Raw genomic sequence first — 17,218 nt, forward strand, 5'->3', positions numbered from 1 at the left:
AATTTGTATTTTTGTTTCTTTTTATAACAAGTTATACTAAACTACCTTCATAATACCCTTTTAAAAAAACATGCGACCATTTTGAAGACTAAATAATAGAGATTAGAATTTTAAGGCCCAACTAGATTGGGAACAATCGATATGCTCCAATTTAGTTGGAAAAGAAAAACATTGTTTTTTTAGTAAATAGTTAAAACATGCAGTGTTAAAAATCTGTTTCCAGAAAACATTCAACCTTAACTAATGCATCCTTTTGTTAATCCTTATATTAAAAAATCTTATACAATAAGTAAAAGAACAATGAACAAATTAAAACTACGAATTACAAAGAATAGCAACTTTATTTAAAGTACAAAATGGTTATAAAATACAATCAAAATGCTTTTATATCACTGTAACTTCTTATTGTCATATTACATGCTACAGTACGTAAAATACTTTTAGATAGTAGTTCTTACTATACATCTAGTAACTAGGTGTGCACTGTAGTGTGCAATCACTTGGATAGACTTATATAATGTGTAAAACATTATATATAATTTTCCATAATATCATTATTGTCATGTTCGTATGCAGTGTGAGATGACCGTGATATTTTAAATTCAGATATTATTATTATTATTGTACACAAATTTCAAAATAGTTTGAGAATATTCCTATCACAGCTATGTTGTACTCAAATATTTTGTGTTAAAAGGTTCAGCTGGGTTTATATTGTCAATAATCACAACCTACTCTCGCAATAACAAGTTACATTGGTACCAATTCTGAAACCAAACTTAACTGGCAGGACTAAAGCACACCAATAAAACCCCCCACAAGAAAGACAGATTTTTAGTCCTGCCAATTTAGTTTAAAATTTTGTATAAAACAGAATTGGTAAGATCGTTTGATCAAGTTGTCTATTGAGAAAACATTTTTAACCCCTAATGACTAAGATTCTGAAGGCACTTAACGTTACACTGAAATGACTTGTAATGGTTGTACTTATAGAGCTCTACGTATTGATTGTATGATGGTAACTCCGGCAGATAATATACTAATCGGTTATCGCGGCAGCAAAATCGTTCCGACGACGTCGCCAACGAAAGCCTCTCAGGCTGAGGTCTATAGAGCGTACTTTGATGCCCCAGACCACCTATAGACGCTTAATAGCCGGACACCCCTGCTCGCCAAGCTTAGGCAGTTGCTTAGCATGCGGGCCCACGCCCGTTCGGTACCCTCATTCCGCACATTGTCTCGATTAAGTGACTTTTGAGTCCACCAATCACAACAAAGCATTCTCCCCTGTCCCCCGCCAACATTTTACGATTTTGTTTTCATGCAAAACCTATGTGCGCACTCTTGAAGTTAGAACTCTATAGATCTCAGCGTCAGACGAAAAGCTCGGGCTAAAATACAAAGCGCCGGGAACAATTTTGCTCACCGCGATATCACACTTATAATGTCTAAATGGTAATGTATAAAAAGTACTTACAAACTACGTGGAAGATTTTGATCTCGTCCAAAAAATTGTCATGAATTTCGGCTCACGGTTCGTGAACCCGGTAATCCTCTCAATGGCAGTGTCTATACAAACTGTAAATTACAATTTAACAAACGACTCTAAATAAGGCACTCCTTTCCACTGGTCTGACCTACTCTAAAACAATTGGCCCCAAATATAACATCAAAAAGTGTCAACCATTGAGTTGTCAACACATAATTCGATCCCAGGAACTTAAAATTAATACCACTTAAATACGATATCGGACCTCCTTCGAATATAGGATAGACGTTTAAGTTCTAGATTAATGTAAAATAAATGCATTATACGTAAACAAGAGATCTAAAAATAATTGAAAAATAAAAAATTAACTTACATTGAGTATTACAAAAATAATGGAACATACATTATGGCAAAGACCTAGAACTTGCATACTAAGCGACAAATAGCTTCATTTTCAAATAACTATTTAATAGAACAAAAGAACGCGAGTACTCATTCTAACTCTTTTCCATTCTCACTACAACAAGCACCCGCGAGGCGCGGATACACTAATCTCGTCTCAATTTATTTTAAACAAACGCAAAATTCATCGATGAGTATAGTCATTCTAATAACCGAACCATCCATAGTAACTGTAACTGGTAACAAGGAATTAAGCTTTTCTAAATAACGATCTAGCGAAGCTACACGCCTAAACGTATTCAATATCAGGAATGATAATTTACACGATAAATGCTGTACATAAAAATATATAGAAGCGTAACTATACAAATCACTTTCCTTAACATAGTGGATAAATGCAACAGTTGCTTACACCGCTGCGAATAACTGCAACCAGTGTGAATACTAAGTGAAATTCGTCTTGAGATTATATATTCAACGGTATCTAACTCTCCGCCCGCCGCGGGAGCAGGTAACACGGATTACACCTAACGTGACCGGCGCGCGTCACTATCACAAAGAGATTTCATCACATCTATCACAATCGGCAATAAACTCGAGGGATCTGATCAAATAATTGTAAAAATATATCAAAAAAACATTTTCTTTCGCACAAAATAGCTACGCGACGGAACCGCGCGGTTCGACTCTAGCGCAACATTGCACGGAAATTCCGTCGCCGATCTTTCGCGGCAAAACTTTATTTTAATTTACTATTATTGGGAACACTATAGGGACGATTGGTCGTTCTCATTGTGTATCTGTTTGTTATACGTTTGCGCATCGTTCATTCGATTGCATTGACTTTGTTCCACGATGACACTTTCAAGTTTCATGAAGGTTTCTGAGATAGTACTATCAACGTAAAAAAATAGGTGTGGAGGAACATTGCAACGCATGTCAGGCGTTAGCTAATATGCAAGAAAATATTTGTAGATCCCCCCCCTACTAGATGGACACGAAAACAAGACTCGCTTGGGCCAGGGATCAAGTGGAAGTCCCTACAAGAGACATGTGTTCAGTATTGGTTGATGACAACGAATTGGTAGAGGTATTCTGCTGGAATCAGGCGACGGATTTTCCGAGCAATGTAGCTCTGTCCTAACGGTTTCAATAATAAAGAGTATTCTGCAATGCAAGCCATATACTATACAGCTGGGACACTATGTGCACGCGTCGATGTTGTCCTGCTTGATGTACTGCTCGGGCTTCATGTGGTGCTCGCGGTGCATGCGCTCCATGTGGCGCGCGATGTGCATCTTCTGCTTGGCGCGGTACACGCAGTAGGGGCACTGGAACTGCGGCTCCTTACCGCACTCCCACTTCTGGTGGTTGCGGAGCGACGACTTGAGCTTGTAGACGCGGCCGCAGTCGGGGCACGTGAAGCTGGGCTCGCCGGGCGCGGGCGGCAGCGCTGGCGCCGCGCGCAGCCCCGTCACCAGCGGCAGCGCCAGCCGCGCCGACCACTGCTCCCACGACAGCCCGCCCAGCCGCGGGAACGCCGCCTCGTCGCCGCCTGCAACACCCACACCGTCACACTGCGCTCGCTGCACGCACACGCACGACATTCCCGTGAGGTTAACGACAGATACAAGCGCATATACGTGTTATATACTTCATATACATAAAAACCTTACGTACTCAACCGAACACGAGTCGAATTACGCACGAGTTCAAATTCGCGCGAGGGTGAGGCAGCGCACACTACCCGAAACTACACAAATACAGCTACATACTATCCAGTACACGTTAAAATCGCGTTACGTACTAATGATTTTATTTTAAACTTATTCCGTGGTTTAACGACATCAAATTAATCGTTGCGTAAATGTATCCGTTATCTACAATATAATATGTCGCGTCATATATAACCGAGTATGAATATGAACGGCGGTCGTATTTTGGCAGAGGGGGTAAGCCCGTCTTTTCCACTCCTGTTTGGTTGAGTACATAATGATAAAACATACATAGACATATATACATAAACTGAAGATAAACTACTGTGAGTGTCCACCGAGTGCTGTGATGAAAAGCTTTGCAAAAGGAAAGTAAATAAAGAAACAAAAATAAAGAAATAATATAACGTTTATTTTGGAATGAATCTCAGTTCTAACGGTTTAGGCAAGGTTTCCTTCAATACACACTCTCTGTTAGTGCTCACTCATCGAGCGAAACGTGTACAGAGGGACTTCACGGTTCTACTCTCGTGATATGGGTTTTAGTCACTTTGTGCTACTCTAACAACTTTTGTTAATTAAATGTAGTCTCCCGACCCATGGGCTTTCTTGTCTACCTGAAATTATTAATTATATTAGTATGAACGAAAAGGAAAAGAAAACAATTAACATTGCACGAGTCGAAACAATTAAGCAGTGAAATGGCATGCGTTCATGCACTTGCACAAAAATAATTCAAAAGTAGCAAACTTACCTACTACCTAGTGACAACGGATAACAAAAGAGGACGAGGAATCGGGTGAGGAATGTTAGCAAATAAAAAAAAAGTCTAACAGGTATACTATATTTATATTTTATTAAAATTTTCTACCAAGTAAACCCCAATATATTCATATAAAAATCACACTAACTAAAATCCAATAACATTAACAAACAATGTGGACTTCATAACATCCAAATTTTATTCTAACCGATACATTAGTACCATAGACCTTTAACTAGCATGATATGACGGACATTGCATTCGAAGGAATCATCGCTGTACGGCGCACGCGCAGCTACGACATGAATTTATAACAAATAACACGTTATAAGTTACACCAACGTTAATAGACTAATACTGACTTTGGTCAAATAGCTTTGTTATCCTAAGTTAACAACAAAAAAATATCAACAGTCAATATGCTTAACGAAACTCGAATATTGCGAATAAATATCAATTACTTAATATCTTTTTTTTAATAATTTTGAACACACTTTTTATCCCAGTAAACCGAAATACAAACCGTAATAAATATTTAATATTATCTACAGGTAACATTGTAGGCACATAATCGATGAGCTTTTACTTACTTACTTGCTAAATCGCCTCAAATCTTTGGGGTCCGTGTCACACATTCCCCCGCCTCGAGCCGAGGCCTCCCTACGCTAAGGACGTCAGTCCGCAAACATTAACCTAATAAATAATAATACAACTATTAAATATAAAACTTTGGATCGTCTACTGATGGGAAGACAAGTGAATGGTCCCTGACACAATGGTAAAATAATTTAAACATATAACAAGAAAAAGCAAAAACAAATTATACACTTTAAAGGTGGAGAATGTTAAATTTTACCCGTGATCAAAATTAAACTACTGAAATAAATACAACATCAGTAACGGAAATAGAATATCTCTAAGTAATAATATCATTGCACTAAGTGGATTTGCTTTTGGAATCATTATATTCCGTGTGAGGAATGTTAGGGTACTAAAACTATACAAATTCGAGTTAATGGTACCTATCGTAAGAAACATGATTCAAAATTAAATTTTCGTTTCGAAAAATTATGACTCAACTTCTGATGGAGAGGGAGACATGGTCGTCAAAAAAATAAATACCACTAGAAATGTTCTCCGGAACGAAATACTTCGGGTCAGTCTTAACTAACACAATAAACTCTAAACAAAAATCAACAAATTAAATCTAACGCCGTTAGGGAATGTGCACATTAATATCTATTATCTTTAGTGTATATTAAAAAGTTAAACGTCTTTAACAAAAATAAAAATGTAAATATAAATAATATTATTGCAGTACCGATTTGGTTAGGTATCTACTTTGGTCTAATGTTTTCCTCCAAAGATTATATGGAAGTTTTCTTGTTTCGCCTGACTTTGTTGCTGGCGTACATGTACCACTCGGTGTTGTGGTGCTTGCGGATGTGCACGCCCAGGTTGCCGCGCTGCTTGGCCTTGTACGAGCAGTAGGGGCACTGGTGCGACGGCGCCTTGCCCCCGCACTCCACGTTCTCGTGCCGCCGCAGGGTCGACTTCCAGCGGTAGCGCTTGCCGCAGTGCCGGCATTCGAACTGGCGGCTCGCGTCGTCCGAGCTGTTGCCGTGCTTGGAGTCGTACTCGCCCGAGCCGAGCGAGGGGCTGCTGGAGTAGGCGTTCTCGTAGTAGGCGTCGGACTCCTCCGGCAACACGATATCGTCCGTGTCGTCGTACTCGGCGTCCGACTCCTGCTCGTCGGGCTTGGCCGCCGCGACCGAGTTGTTGTTCTGCAGGAAGGCCTGCTGCAACAGATGTGCCTTAATGTTGTCGGGCAGCAGCGGCGCGCAGGCTAGCGGCTTGAGGATGTTGGTGACCTGGATGCAGGGCGGCACGAGCGCGGACAGCGACTGCGACTGGCGCTGCGCCGACAGCAGCGAGAGCAGCGCCGACGGCAGCTGCCCGTCCTTGTGGAGCTCTGAAACGCACATGTTAACGGTATTGCAAATCATAACTCAAGCGCGCTACGTACCGAGGTACTTGTTAATACTACCAGAGGCTAAAATAAAATTAAGGAACCAAAGAAATGCGTTATAATAATAATAAAAATATTAAAAAAATAAAATAATCTCTGTTAGAAAATCAATAAAAGGCGAAGCTTCTCTAAATTCATGCAGACATGCACAAACCGAATACGAGTCGTGGACTCATCTTCCCATAAAGAGACGGGGTCGGAGAAATCAAACAGCCGCTCACAGTACAATGTTTAATATCCAAAATATATCGAATATCGATCCGTTCATTACATAAAATAAGTATACGAGGCTCTTATAAAACTTAAATATCTCAATACCATCTAAAAGGAAGATCGCGTGGCGCGGTTAAGGCACTAGTCGGAGTGTCGGCGTGGGGGCGTGGGGGCGTGGGGGCGTGGGGGCGTGGGGACGGTCAGTTGAGCGCGGGCGGCGCGGGCGGCGTGCGCGGCGGCGCGTGCTCGGGGTGCTTCTTCTCGATGTGCTTCTTGAGCTCGTTGCGGCGGTGCTTGCTGTAGGAGCAGTGCGGGCACTTGTACTGCGGCTCGCGCCCGCACTCCAGCGTCACGTGGCGCACGAGGTTCTTGCGCGCGTTGTAGCAGCGCTGGCAGTTGGGGCAGCGGTAGCCCTTGTCGGTCTTGTACTGCGCGCACGGCAGCGAGGCGGGCCCGCGCGGGAAGATGTGGTAGCGCGGGTCCGCCTTGGGCGAGCGCCGCACCTCGGGCGGCGCGGGCGCGGCCGGCGCCTGCTGCTTGTTCTCCTTGGCGTCCTCGGCGGCGGGCGTCGCGTCCGTCGCGCCCACCACGCTGTTGACGCTGCTCGTGCTGTTGACGCTGGGCGTGCGCACGTTCTTCAGTATCGCCAGCGTCGTCGCGAATGACTCCTCGCTCACCTTTTTACTCCTCGTCATGATACTGTGCCTCGGCGTTGACTTTCGACCTGAAATAAAAAAAAAGATACAGTCCGTCTTTTGGTACGCGCGCGACGGTAGCTTTAAAACTAGAGTGCTATGTATTACCGTGAAGCCGATGCGCTCGACAAACAATTAAGCCGGTGAAAAGAAAACAATGAGTAGCAAAATGAGTGTATTCAACCAAAAAACACTACAAAATAAAATAAAAACAAAAGAAACTAAAAAAATGTTATGATTCTAAACTTGAACGATAATTAAAGTATAGAACAAAAGTGGCTACATGATAGTCAGCCACATCAACTATCAAAAACAAGAGACAAACTAGCTCAGCCATAAAACTCAAGTATAAGTTCATGATAAACTTCAGTATATTTGACATTTTAAAAAGATCCTAACAATTCATGTTTTAATGGCTCATAACTCATAAAATATGTAATAGAAAAGTAAAAAAACGTAAATAATAAATATATATTATCTATAACTTTCTCCGATTTGTTGTTTTTGAACGACATGCAAGCCAAAAATAGAAAAAGTAACAACAAAGTAGCTTTAACATGATCTAAACTATAATAATGTCTTAGGTCCACTTGCAGATGGACATAAACTGATTTAGCTATATTTTATTTTAAAGTTTGTCATTTTTTAGCGAGCACATTATGCTCTTGCATTACATTTATGTGCAAGTCGGCCTGAAGTAATAAAATTATCAACCATCAAAAACAAAGGTAACTTAATTGTGATTAAAAAGTTTGTCTGAGTACCTATATTTGATATTTTAAAAAAATATTTTCTAACAATTCATGTTTGAACTAACAAAATAGTAGAAAAAGTATAAAAATTTACATAAAAATATCCAGATATGTTATCTTTAACTTTCACTGATTTGGTGTTTTCAAACGACATTGCAAGCCAAAAATAAAAAAGTAATACTAAAGTAGCTATATAACGTGATCTAATCATAACTTAGAAAAAAAGGTTTTCTAACAACTCATATTTTAACTAATAATATAATAAAAAGGTAAGAAAATGTAAATAAAAAATATCTATGTTATCTTTAACTTTTACGGATTTGGTGTTTTTGAACGACAAGCAAGCCATAAACAAAAAAAAGTAATAACAAAGTGATCTAATCATATTGAAAAAATGATTTTCTAACAATTCATGTTTTAACTAACAAAATAGTAGAAAAAGTAAAAAAATAAAAGTTATCTTTAGTTTTCTCTGATTTGCTATTTTTGAACGACATGCAAGCCAAAATTAGAACAAAAGTAATAAACAAAGTAGGAACAACATTATCCTAAAGTAATAAAACTATCGACTATCAAAAACAAAAGTTATCAACAAACTAGCTCACAGCCATAGCTTAATTATGATTTAATGGCACTTATGTATGAGATCATTAATCAACTTGAGTATATTTGACACATCAATGTTAATTAAACACGTCTTAACAATTCATGTTTTAACTAACAAAATAGTAGAAAAAGTAAAAAAAAAAAATATCAAAAAAAGAAACTAATGTAATAAAAAAATATCTATGCGTTATTTTCGCCTTTCTCCGTTTTCACGATGTGTTTTCGAATAACATGCATGGCCAAGGTCTTTTTCTGGGAGTATCTCTTTTCACATTCGCCGCAAGTGAACTGCGGCCCGGTGTTGCACTCATACTTTTCGTGCCTGAGTTTATTCCGTCTATACTTATACTTCCTCTCATTACATATCGAGCAAAGATATTTCAGAACATCGTCGGACCATTTTCTACCCTTTTTCTCTTTTTTAAGATTGCTTCCCTTTTTAGATGGCTTTCTGCCCCTTTTCTTTTTCGGTTCGAGAACCTCGACTTTAGGCTTAACGTCACGATCAAACGTGTCAGTTTTGGGTTCGACTTCATCGCTAATGTCGTCTTTGAGATCAGCCTTAGCTTCATCTTCAGGGGGTTTGCGGTACCCGCTGGTCGAGGGCATGTTCTCACCTGGACTCTGAACGTTAGCTTCGTGACTCCTTAGATAGCCGCGAGTTATCGGGAAGGGAGCTTTAATGTAACGCAGGATGCAAGTTAGATTTTTGGGTTGTTCTGCTGGAAGGTGAAAAGAATGAGAAGCGAGATTGAGGTAGAACAAGCATAAAAACATTAGTTGCACAGTTCGACAAGTTGAAAAATTGCATAAAAGTTATATTAAGAGTTCCATATTATTTGAGGCAAAGGTTTGCACAAAGCTTGTAATTTTATTTGTGTGAAAATGGCACATTAGTAGGATATGATAATGTTATGATCGTGCTGAAAATTGTAGGAATAGAAAAGGAGAAGGGATCGACTGGTCAGGAGAATTCTATTTGTTTTTCGCACTACCTCCATAGATCTGTATGGATAGTCTTCAATGTCGTCGAGCCTAACTCATCGTCAAATGAAATGCGCACCCAGGGGGAACATCGAAATGCCCCAAATGACAATAAACTCGGCCTAGTGAACATGCGTACTGAACAAAAAAAACTTAACTATAAAACATGAATTGCTAAGACATCTGCAGTGAAATCACATGTGAATGCAAAATAAAGAGAAATAAATAATAAATAAATAAGCCACAGAACCAACAAACTACGACAAAAATTAATGTAACTTTGGTTTACCTTAGTTTGTTCGGGGGCGGTGCAGTTCACTCCGAAAATTCTTCTAAAACAAATTTGATTCGGTGAAGAAACACAATTGGCATAGAACACTACTCGCCGTAGCATCAACGAAATACTATTGACAGTGATACGGTAACATATTCTGGCTTTCGATCGCTTCGGATTACGTTGCGTGTAGGGCAGGACAATGTAATAAAATATTTGCTATATTCTAATACATAAGTATAATAAATATTAAAAATACTTACCTATACAAATGTTCCACTCCATAAAGTTACTTTGTTAAAGATTGGTAAAGTTAGCACTCGGAAGGGATACTACAAACTATCGCGTGATATATGATATCGCTAAGAAGCATGCAATGATTTACTATAGAAAACCCATATCACAAAGCGAAATACACATTCAATCTAGTGGTTTTATGGTTTAGAATATAAACGAAAATTTATATACTTACCTTCAAAATTACCTCACCTTTGAAAAAGGCTACATTTTTGAAAAAAACCTTAATACCTTCAAACCGTTACCTTTTACCTGACGTTCTGAAATATCCTAAAATGTATATAATATAGAGAAATATAAAATTGCAATAAGATTAGTAGTTTATAATATTATTATTATTATAAGATAGTATTATGATTAATAGTTGAAGTTTCACATGTGAAAACACTAGCACTCTCGTATCCGCTGTTGTGGTATATAATATTTTATATATATCAAGATAAAAATATAGATTATTTTAAAGCAATGACTGTTTTGTCTATTTTCAAATTATGGGAAGACATTGCGCATTTCATCCGTTCCTTTAAGTCTGGAGCAATCAACTTTTATTTTAATGATAGACAGACAAAAAAATGTTACGAATTTTTTTTTAAAGTTTTACACTAAAAGTTCATTGCCCCAAAAATAACCATCTCAGTCCCACGTGACATCTTGTATTGTATAGACATTATTATTATAATAAAAAAAATCATTAAACTAGTATTAAAAATTATTAAAGAAACAATACAAGATGTTTTTAAGTATAATATATCACTGTTTCAGGCATGCGTGTCCTTGCCTGCAACAGCTCATCTATAATATACTCAAGCTTACCTTGAGACTCTCGAACACTGTCATTTGAATTCATTATTTCATCTTGAGATCTTTCCATGTGCCATTGGAAATCTGGAATTAAGGAGATGTATACAGACTACTTCATTTGTACTTTTTTTTTCAGACTTAGATACTTTACTTGCTATCAAATATTTGTAGTCTGTGAACTGAATGGGAACTAATAAAAGTTACTATTCGGTTTATTTTGAGTTCTAGTTATGTAATTTTTTGAAACATCATGTTATTTTTGTGATGTTTATTTTACACACCTACAAATTTTAATCTCAAGTATTATTGGAAATTGGAATATTCACTAAACTATTATTAAGTTGTAAAAATAAAGTGATCTACTAACGTAGTTTTTAAGCATTGCCTATACTAACAAAATATGGGTCTCTGTTGCCCTAATAAAGAAATTATTTATTATTATTATTATTAAACATGTATCTGCAGAGAGCACAAAACATGTATCTGCAGAGAGCACAAAACAAAACCTCAATATCAATAGTAGCTAAGGTGTCTTCCTCAATATAATTTACTTAAATTCATAATATAAAAGTATAATATGCTTGTGATTTCACATGCATTGGTTTCTTATTGTATAAGTTAGTATAAGTCCCGCAAATTGCTATTGCGCTGGAACCATGTCTCATTAACATCGAAATGATGTCATTTTGACGTTAACCGAAATAAAAATATACCATCAGCTCGTGCTGACGTCACTAAAATGGCGGCCACGCGCATTAGCAATTTGCGGGACCTACATTCAAAATTACAATATACACAGCTTCGCAACGATAGACTAATAATAGTAATAAATAACCGGCTAAGTGTGAATCCAACTCGCGCACAGTAGATTCCGTACTACAGAAGAAGTAAAACGGTAAGAACCACTTTTGTTAACAAACACAAAACTAACTTTGTTTGTAGAGGTTTATTGTTCATATGAAAAAACTATGATAGTTAGATATTAGAGCGTTAGTTTTATTTTGTCAGTAAAACATACATGTCTGTCAAAAAACCTACCGGGGACCTAGAATCATGAAATTTGGCAGGTAGGTAGGTCTTATAGCACAAGTAAAGTTACATCACACAAAAAAAATAATTATGCATAATAGTTTTTGATTTATCGTGCAAGATGTCGAAAAAATAGCCGAGTATGGAACCCTTGGTGCGCCCATCTGACTCGCACTTGGCCAGTTTTTCATTCAGTAATCATAGAATTCCCATGGGATTTCTAAAAACCTAAATCCATGCAGACAAAGTTGCAAGGTACCATCCAGATGTAAATATTTTTCTTAAATAACCCGAACTGCTACAGAATCTTGTCATAAAAGCCACAAGCTTAAGCTTACATGAATTGACTGAACGAAACTATTGTTACTAAAAAACCGGCCAAGTGCGAGTCAGGCTCGCGCAATGAGGGTTCCGTACTACAGTCGTATTTTTTAGAAATTTTGCAGGATAATTCAAAAACTATGATACATAAAAATAAATAAAAATCTGTTTTAGAATGCACCGGTGAAGGCCTTTCATATGATACCACACTTGATATAGTTATCTTACTTAGAAAATTGAAAATACTAATTATTAGTTCATGACCACAATTTAATTTTTTTTGTGTGATCTAACCCCAAATTCACGGTTTTCAGATTTTTCCCCAAATGTCAGCTATAAGATCTACCTACCTGCCAAATTTCATGATTCTAGGTCAACGGAAAGTACCCTGTAGGTTTCTTGACAGACAGACAACAAAGTGATATGATAATAAACAATAGTTTCGTTCAGTCAATTTATGTAAGCTTAAGCTTGTGGCTTTTATGACAAGATTCTCTAGCAGTTCGGAAAGCAGATTTTACTGCAAAGAACTTGTAATGTAAGCAATCGGAAATTAAAATTATGACAGTGCATAATCAATATATTTTTGAAAATCTATTGTATATATGAAAAATTCTATTACAATGTAAAGGAAAATTATTTAAATGATAAGAAAGCTTGGGAATGAGTTGCTTAACCGCTTTGTTATAGTTCTAATAAGTTTAAGTGATCTTGTAAAGTGGTTATAATAAAAAGAATACCCGGCTGAGTTTGTTGCGGGCTCTTCTCGAACCTAGGCGCGTTTGGAACCCTCGTAGCTTTAGTTTTTAAGTTCGCGTAAAAATTATCACCACTATATCATCTTACAAATGCAACAACTGACTTTGAAAAAGTGTAATTTATTATCTACCTATTTTGAAAAAACCATTTGATTCAATTTGATTTGAAAAAACCTGGAATACACAATATTTATATCACACACATAGCTGTCACTGCAAAAGGTTGTATGGGAACGCCGCCAAATCTAAAACAGCAATACTTACTGCGTACAACATCATTGTGCGTGACGGACGGTTGCTCCTCAGCCTCCTCGTCCAGGGTCAGGTCCTCGACGCCGTCGCGGGACACCTCCTCCTTCATCGGCACTTCGTCTCCGTTGCCCTGGGTAGCGTCTGTGGCAGGTGTCGGCAGTACGGCGGGCAGGTCTGTGGACGCGCGGCGCGCTTTCTTTCGACGCCGCGTCGGACTCATGGAGCCTTCGCGGCTGTCGATGCTACCGTCTCTGACCTGCGAACGAAAAAACAATAACAGTTCATCATCATCAAACCAACCAACACCTGGTCTGAGAAGATGCCCACAACAGTAGGGTCTTGGACTGTAGTAATAAAATGATGTGATTTTGTGTATAGCGGTAGTTTATGGCGCTAGAATTCATTATTAAAGAGAATAATTTAAAAAGAACATGATTTTTATTTTCTTTTGAAAAGTTCTTCGGCACACTATCCTGTAAAATATCGATAGACAGGCAACTTTGCGTCGATGTCCCAAACTTTGAAGTTGACCAAAGTTAGAGATGTATGCTCAAGATTGCCAGAATAGGAGGCTAAGTTATAATAAGTCTGAACAAAAAGAGTTAAAAAAACAAAAAAAGACAAAACAATAATCTAGGCTATCTCCGCTTTTCAAGAACAATACAATTAATCCATATTAATATTATAAATGCGAAAGTGAGTCTGTCTTTTAAACGAACCATCCGCTTAATAGATTGTAATTAAATATAATATGGTACACTAGCTTTGTCCACACACAGTTTGGACTACACTCATTTCTAACCCATTTTTACTCCTTGGGGTACTAAAATTTTCAAAAATTCTTTCTTAGCGGATGTCAATGCGGGAATCATCTAAATAAATAAATAAAAATATTTTTTATTCAACTAAACTTTTACAAGTATTTTTGAATCGTCAGATGTCTACATCTAAATATATAAAAGGAAAAGGTGACTGACTGACTGATCTATCAACGCACAGCTCAAACTACTGGACGGATCGGGCTGAAATTTGGCATGCTGATAGCTGTTATGACGTAGGCATCAGCTTAGAAAGGATTTTTGAAAATTCAACCCCTAAGGGGGTGAAACAGGGGTTTGAAATTTGTGTAGTCCACGCGGATGAAGTCGCGGGCATAAGCTAGTAGTATTATAAATGCGAAAGTGTGTCTGTCTGTCTGCTAGCCTTTAACGCCCATCTGTTCAACCGATTTGGACGTAATTTGGCATGGACGTAGCTTGCATCCCGGGGAAGGTTTTTATCCCGGAAAATCAAAGAGTACCCCACGGGATTTTTAAAAACCTAAATCCACGTGGACGAAGTCGCGGACATCATCTAGTAATAAACAATTTTAAACAAATATGAAATGCAAGAGGTTTCATTAGTATTAATTAGAGCACTGACACTTGAGACCCTGGCTGCAGTAGGCACTAAGTCAGCACTCAAAGCCTAGGTAGTAGGTAAGCACATCTATTCTTACACAATTAGGTGATTCATTGATATTTACTTTTTATATTGCAAACTAAGGCTTTGTTGGACAAAGTAATATATTGAACTAGCTTATTCCCGCGACTTGGTCTGCATGGACTACACAAATTTCAAACCCCTATTTCACCCTCTTAGGGTTTGAATTAGTTTGAAAGGAACCCTTATAGGATCACTTTGCTGTCTGTTTGTCCATCTCTCTGTCGTGTCTCTCAAGAAACCTATAGGGTACTTCCCGTTGACCTAGAATCACGAAATTTGGTAGGTAGTTAGGTAGGTCTTATAGCACAAGTTAAACAGCGAATTTGTGGAATTTGTGGTTACATCACATAAAAAAATTAAAATGTGTTCATGAACAAATAATTAGTATTTTCAACTTTCACAGTAAGATAAGCATACTAAGTCGGGTATCATATGAAAGGGCTTTACATGGACACTCTAAAACAGATTTTTATGCATAACAGTTTTTGATTTATCATGCAAAAGACTGGTTTTTTATACCAGGTTTTTTTTTTAAAATTACGACTACGTCCCTAAAACTTCAGTGAACTCACTTGTGGTGGTGGCGAGGGTGCGCGCGGCGGGTGTGCAGCGGCGGGCGCGGGGCGCGACGGGGGCCGCGAGGGCTTGTTGTCGGACAGGCCCTTGATCTGCAGCGACTCTGCCGCCTTCAGCAGAGCCGCTAGCTGGTCCTGTGAGATGTTCACCTCCCCCCGGTACATGTAATCCATCATGGCTCTCAACTCTGCATACTTTACATCTTTTAAAATTATAATGGGATGCTTGTCGTACTGTTGGGATAGGACATTCTGAAACAAACATATTTTTGTTGTTATTGCCATCATATCATCATCCCATCGCCAGCTCACTACTGAGCACAGGTTTCCTCTCAGAATGAGAAAAGTTTGGGCATACTCCATCACACAACTAAGAAAACCTTCTTTTCCCGAAAACCTTCCTTGCAGACAATGTTTGGAAATTGCACCCCTAAGATAGTTAAATAGAGGATGTAAATTTGTATGATATACATATGATTTCAATCAACGCAAAATTTCAAGCCCCTAGTTTACTCCCCTAGGGTTTGAATATTTGAAAATCCATTCTTAGTGGATGTCTACGTACATAATAGCTATCTGCATGGCAAATTTCAGCCATATCCGCCCAGTTGTTAAGAGCTGTGCCTTGATAGATCAGTCAGTCAGCTTTTCCTTTTACATAGTTAGATTAGTATAGAAAGTGTAGTATATTATAAGGCTATCTATATAATATTACAGCAATCTACTTTAATTAGCTTTAATGCTGCAACTTGTATGCTTCTTTGTAATTTTTCTTGTTCTATATACCTATTTAGTATTTTTTTAATTACAGTGATTTTTTCATATTTATCTTTTTAATCCTGCACTTGCACACTTAAAAATGCAGGCCGGTTTGCTAGTAATAGGATTTACACTCTATTTTTTTTTCTCTTTGCATTGTAATTTTTATTTTATGTGTATTATCTGTTGGCAAATCAATAAAATAAAAAAATAAAATACTAGGTAATTACTAACATAGTTAATAAGGTCTACTGTTACTAATAATGAAAATAAATGTTTATCAATATTGATGTAAATCAATATCAATACATATTGTAGGGCTATCCCATTTCTTTATTAGAGGTTCTTAAAATGGAGATCACTTTTAATGATAAGACCGTCTTTATATAGTTCATTTTCTGTTTGTATGAAATGTTTTGTATCAATAAAGAATTTATCATCTATAAGTATGAAGCAAATATAAAGTTTTATCAATATGCCATTGTTTGATGCATTTTGTTTACAACTTCTAGCGAGAATGTAGCTCATGTATCCTTAATTGGACAACACATAATGACAGTTAATTAAATCATAAACATTCCAATCGAATTGTCAAATGAATTTAATGTTAAAGTTGATAATGCCTCAAAAACGAGTATTAGGAAAAGTAGGAGCAGCAACTTTCAATTGCCAACTCATCTATACATTAATCTAAACTAATTGCTAACACACGAAAGCTAGAACGAAACAACTGGAATGTTTATTAGAGCAAAACTGTGCTGCCTTGCGACCAAGTTATACACGATACCAATTGACCTAGTTAGCGAGTTAAAATGATACCAACCTCGAAATAGGGACTGCATGCTGACAGAACTACTTTGTGTGCCTTCAGGGTCTGCCCCTCGGCAGCCAGGGTGCAGTCCACGTGAATTCCCTTCTCTAGCAGAGTGTCGAACACGGACACCAGCGTCGACTGGTGGTTGTTCCACCGCAGGCAGAACTGCTGGTCATCGTCCATGGTGCCTCCGAGCCTCGCGCCG

At 37.9% G+C, this 17,218-nt stretch overlaps 1 protein-coding gene across 1 annotated transcript; it reads right to left on the reverse strand.

The window, feature by feature from the left end:
• Positions 1-322: 322 nt before the first annotated feature.
• LOC117988631 (longitudinals lacking protein, isoforms A/B/D/L-like) lies at positions 323-17,196 on the reverse strand. The gene is made up of 6 exons (XM_034975802.2): positions 17,023-17,196; positions 15,438-15,692; positions 13,393-13,636; positions 11,033-11,104; positions 5,779-6,341; positions 323-3,477 (listed from the first exon to the last, which is right to left on the reverse strand). Exons 1-6 carry the CDS (start codon positions 17,194-17,196, stop codon positions 3,094-3,096), a joined length of 1,692 nt encoding a protein of 563 aa, XP_034831693.1. The 3' UTR covers positions 323-3,093.
• Between the last annotated feature and the right edge of the window lie 22 nt (positions 17,197-17,218).

The sequence above is a fragment of the Maniola hyperantus genome, chromosome 14 (genome assembly GCF_902806685.2).
Source record: "Maniola hyperantus chromosome 14, iAphHyp1.2, whole genome shotgun sequence".
Classification (NCBI taxonomy): domain Eukaryota; kingdom Metazoa; phylum Arthropoda; class Insecta; order Lepidoptera; family Nymphalidae; genus Maniola; species Maniola hyperantus.

Bases quoted from the DNA above. Each gene is read 5' to 3' on its own strand.
- LOC117988631 (XM_034975802.2), bottom strand. From the start codon at position 17,196: ATGGACGATGACCAGCAGTTCTGCCTGCGGTGGAACAACCACCAGTCG. The intron at 11,105-13,392 runs GTAAGTATTGCT...CCTTAATTCCAG, and splicing joins GCACAATGATGTTGTACGCA to ATTTCCAATGGCACATGGAA. The intron at 6,342-11,032 runs GTAAGCTTGAGT...TGTGCGTTTCAG, and splicing joins CAGTGTTCGAGAGTCTCAAG to AGCTCCACAAGGACGGGCAG.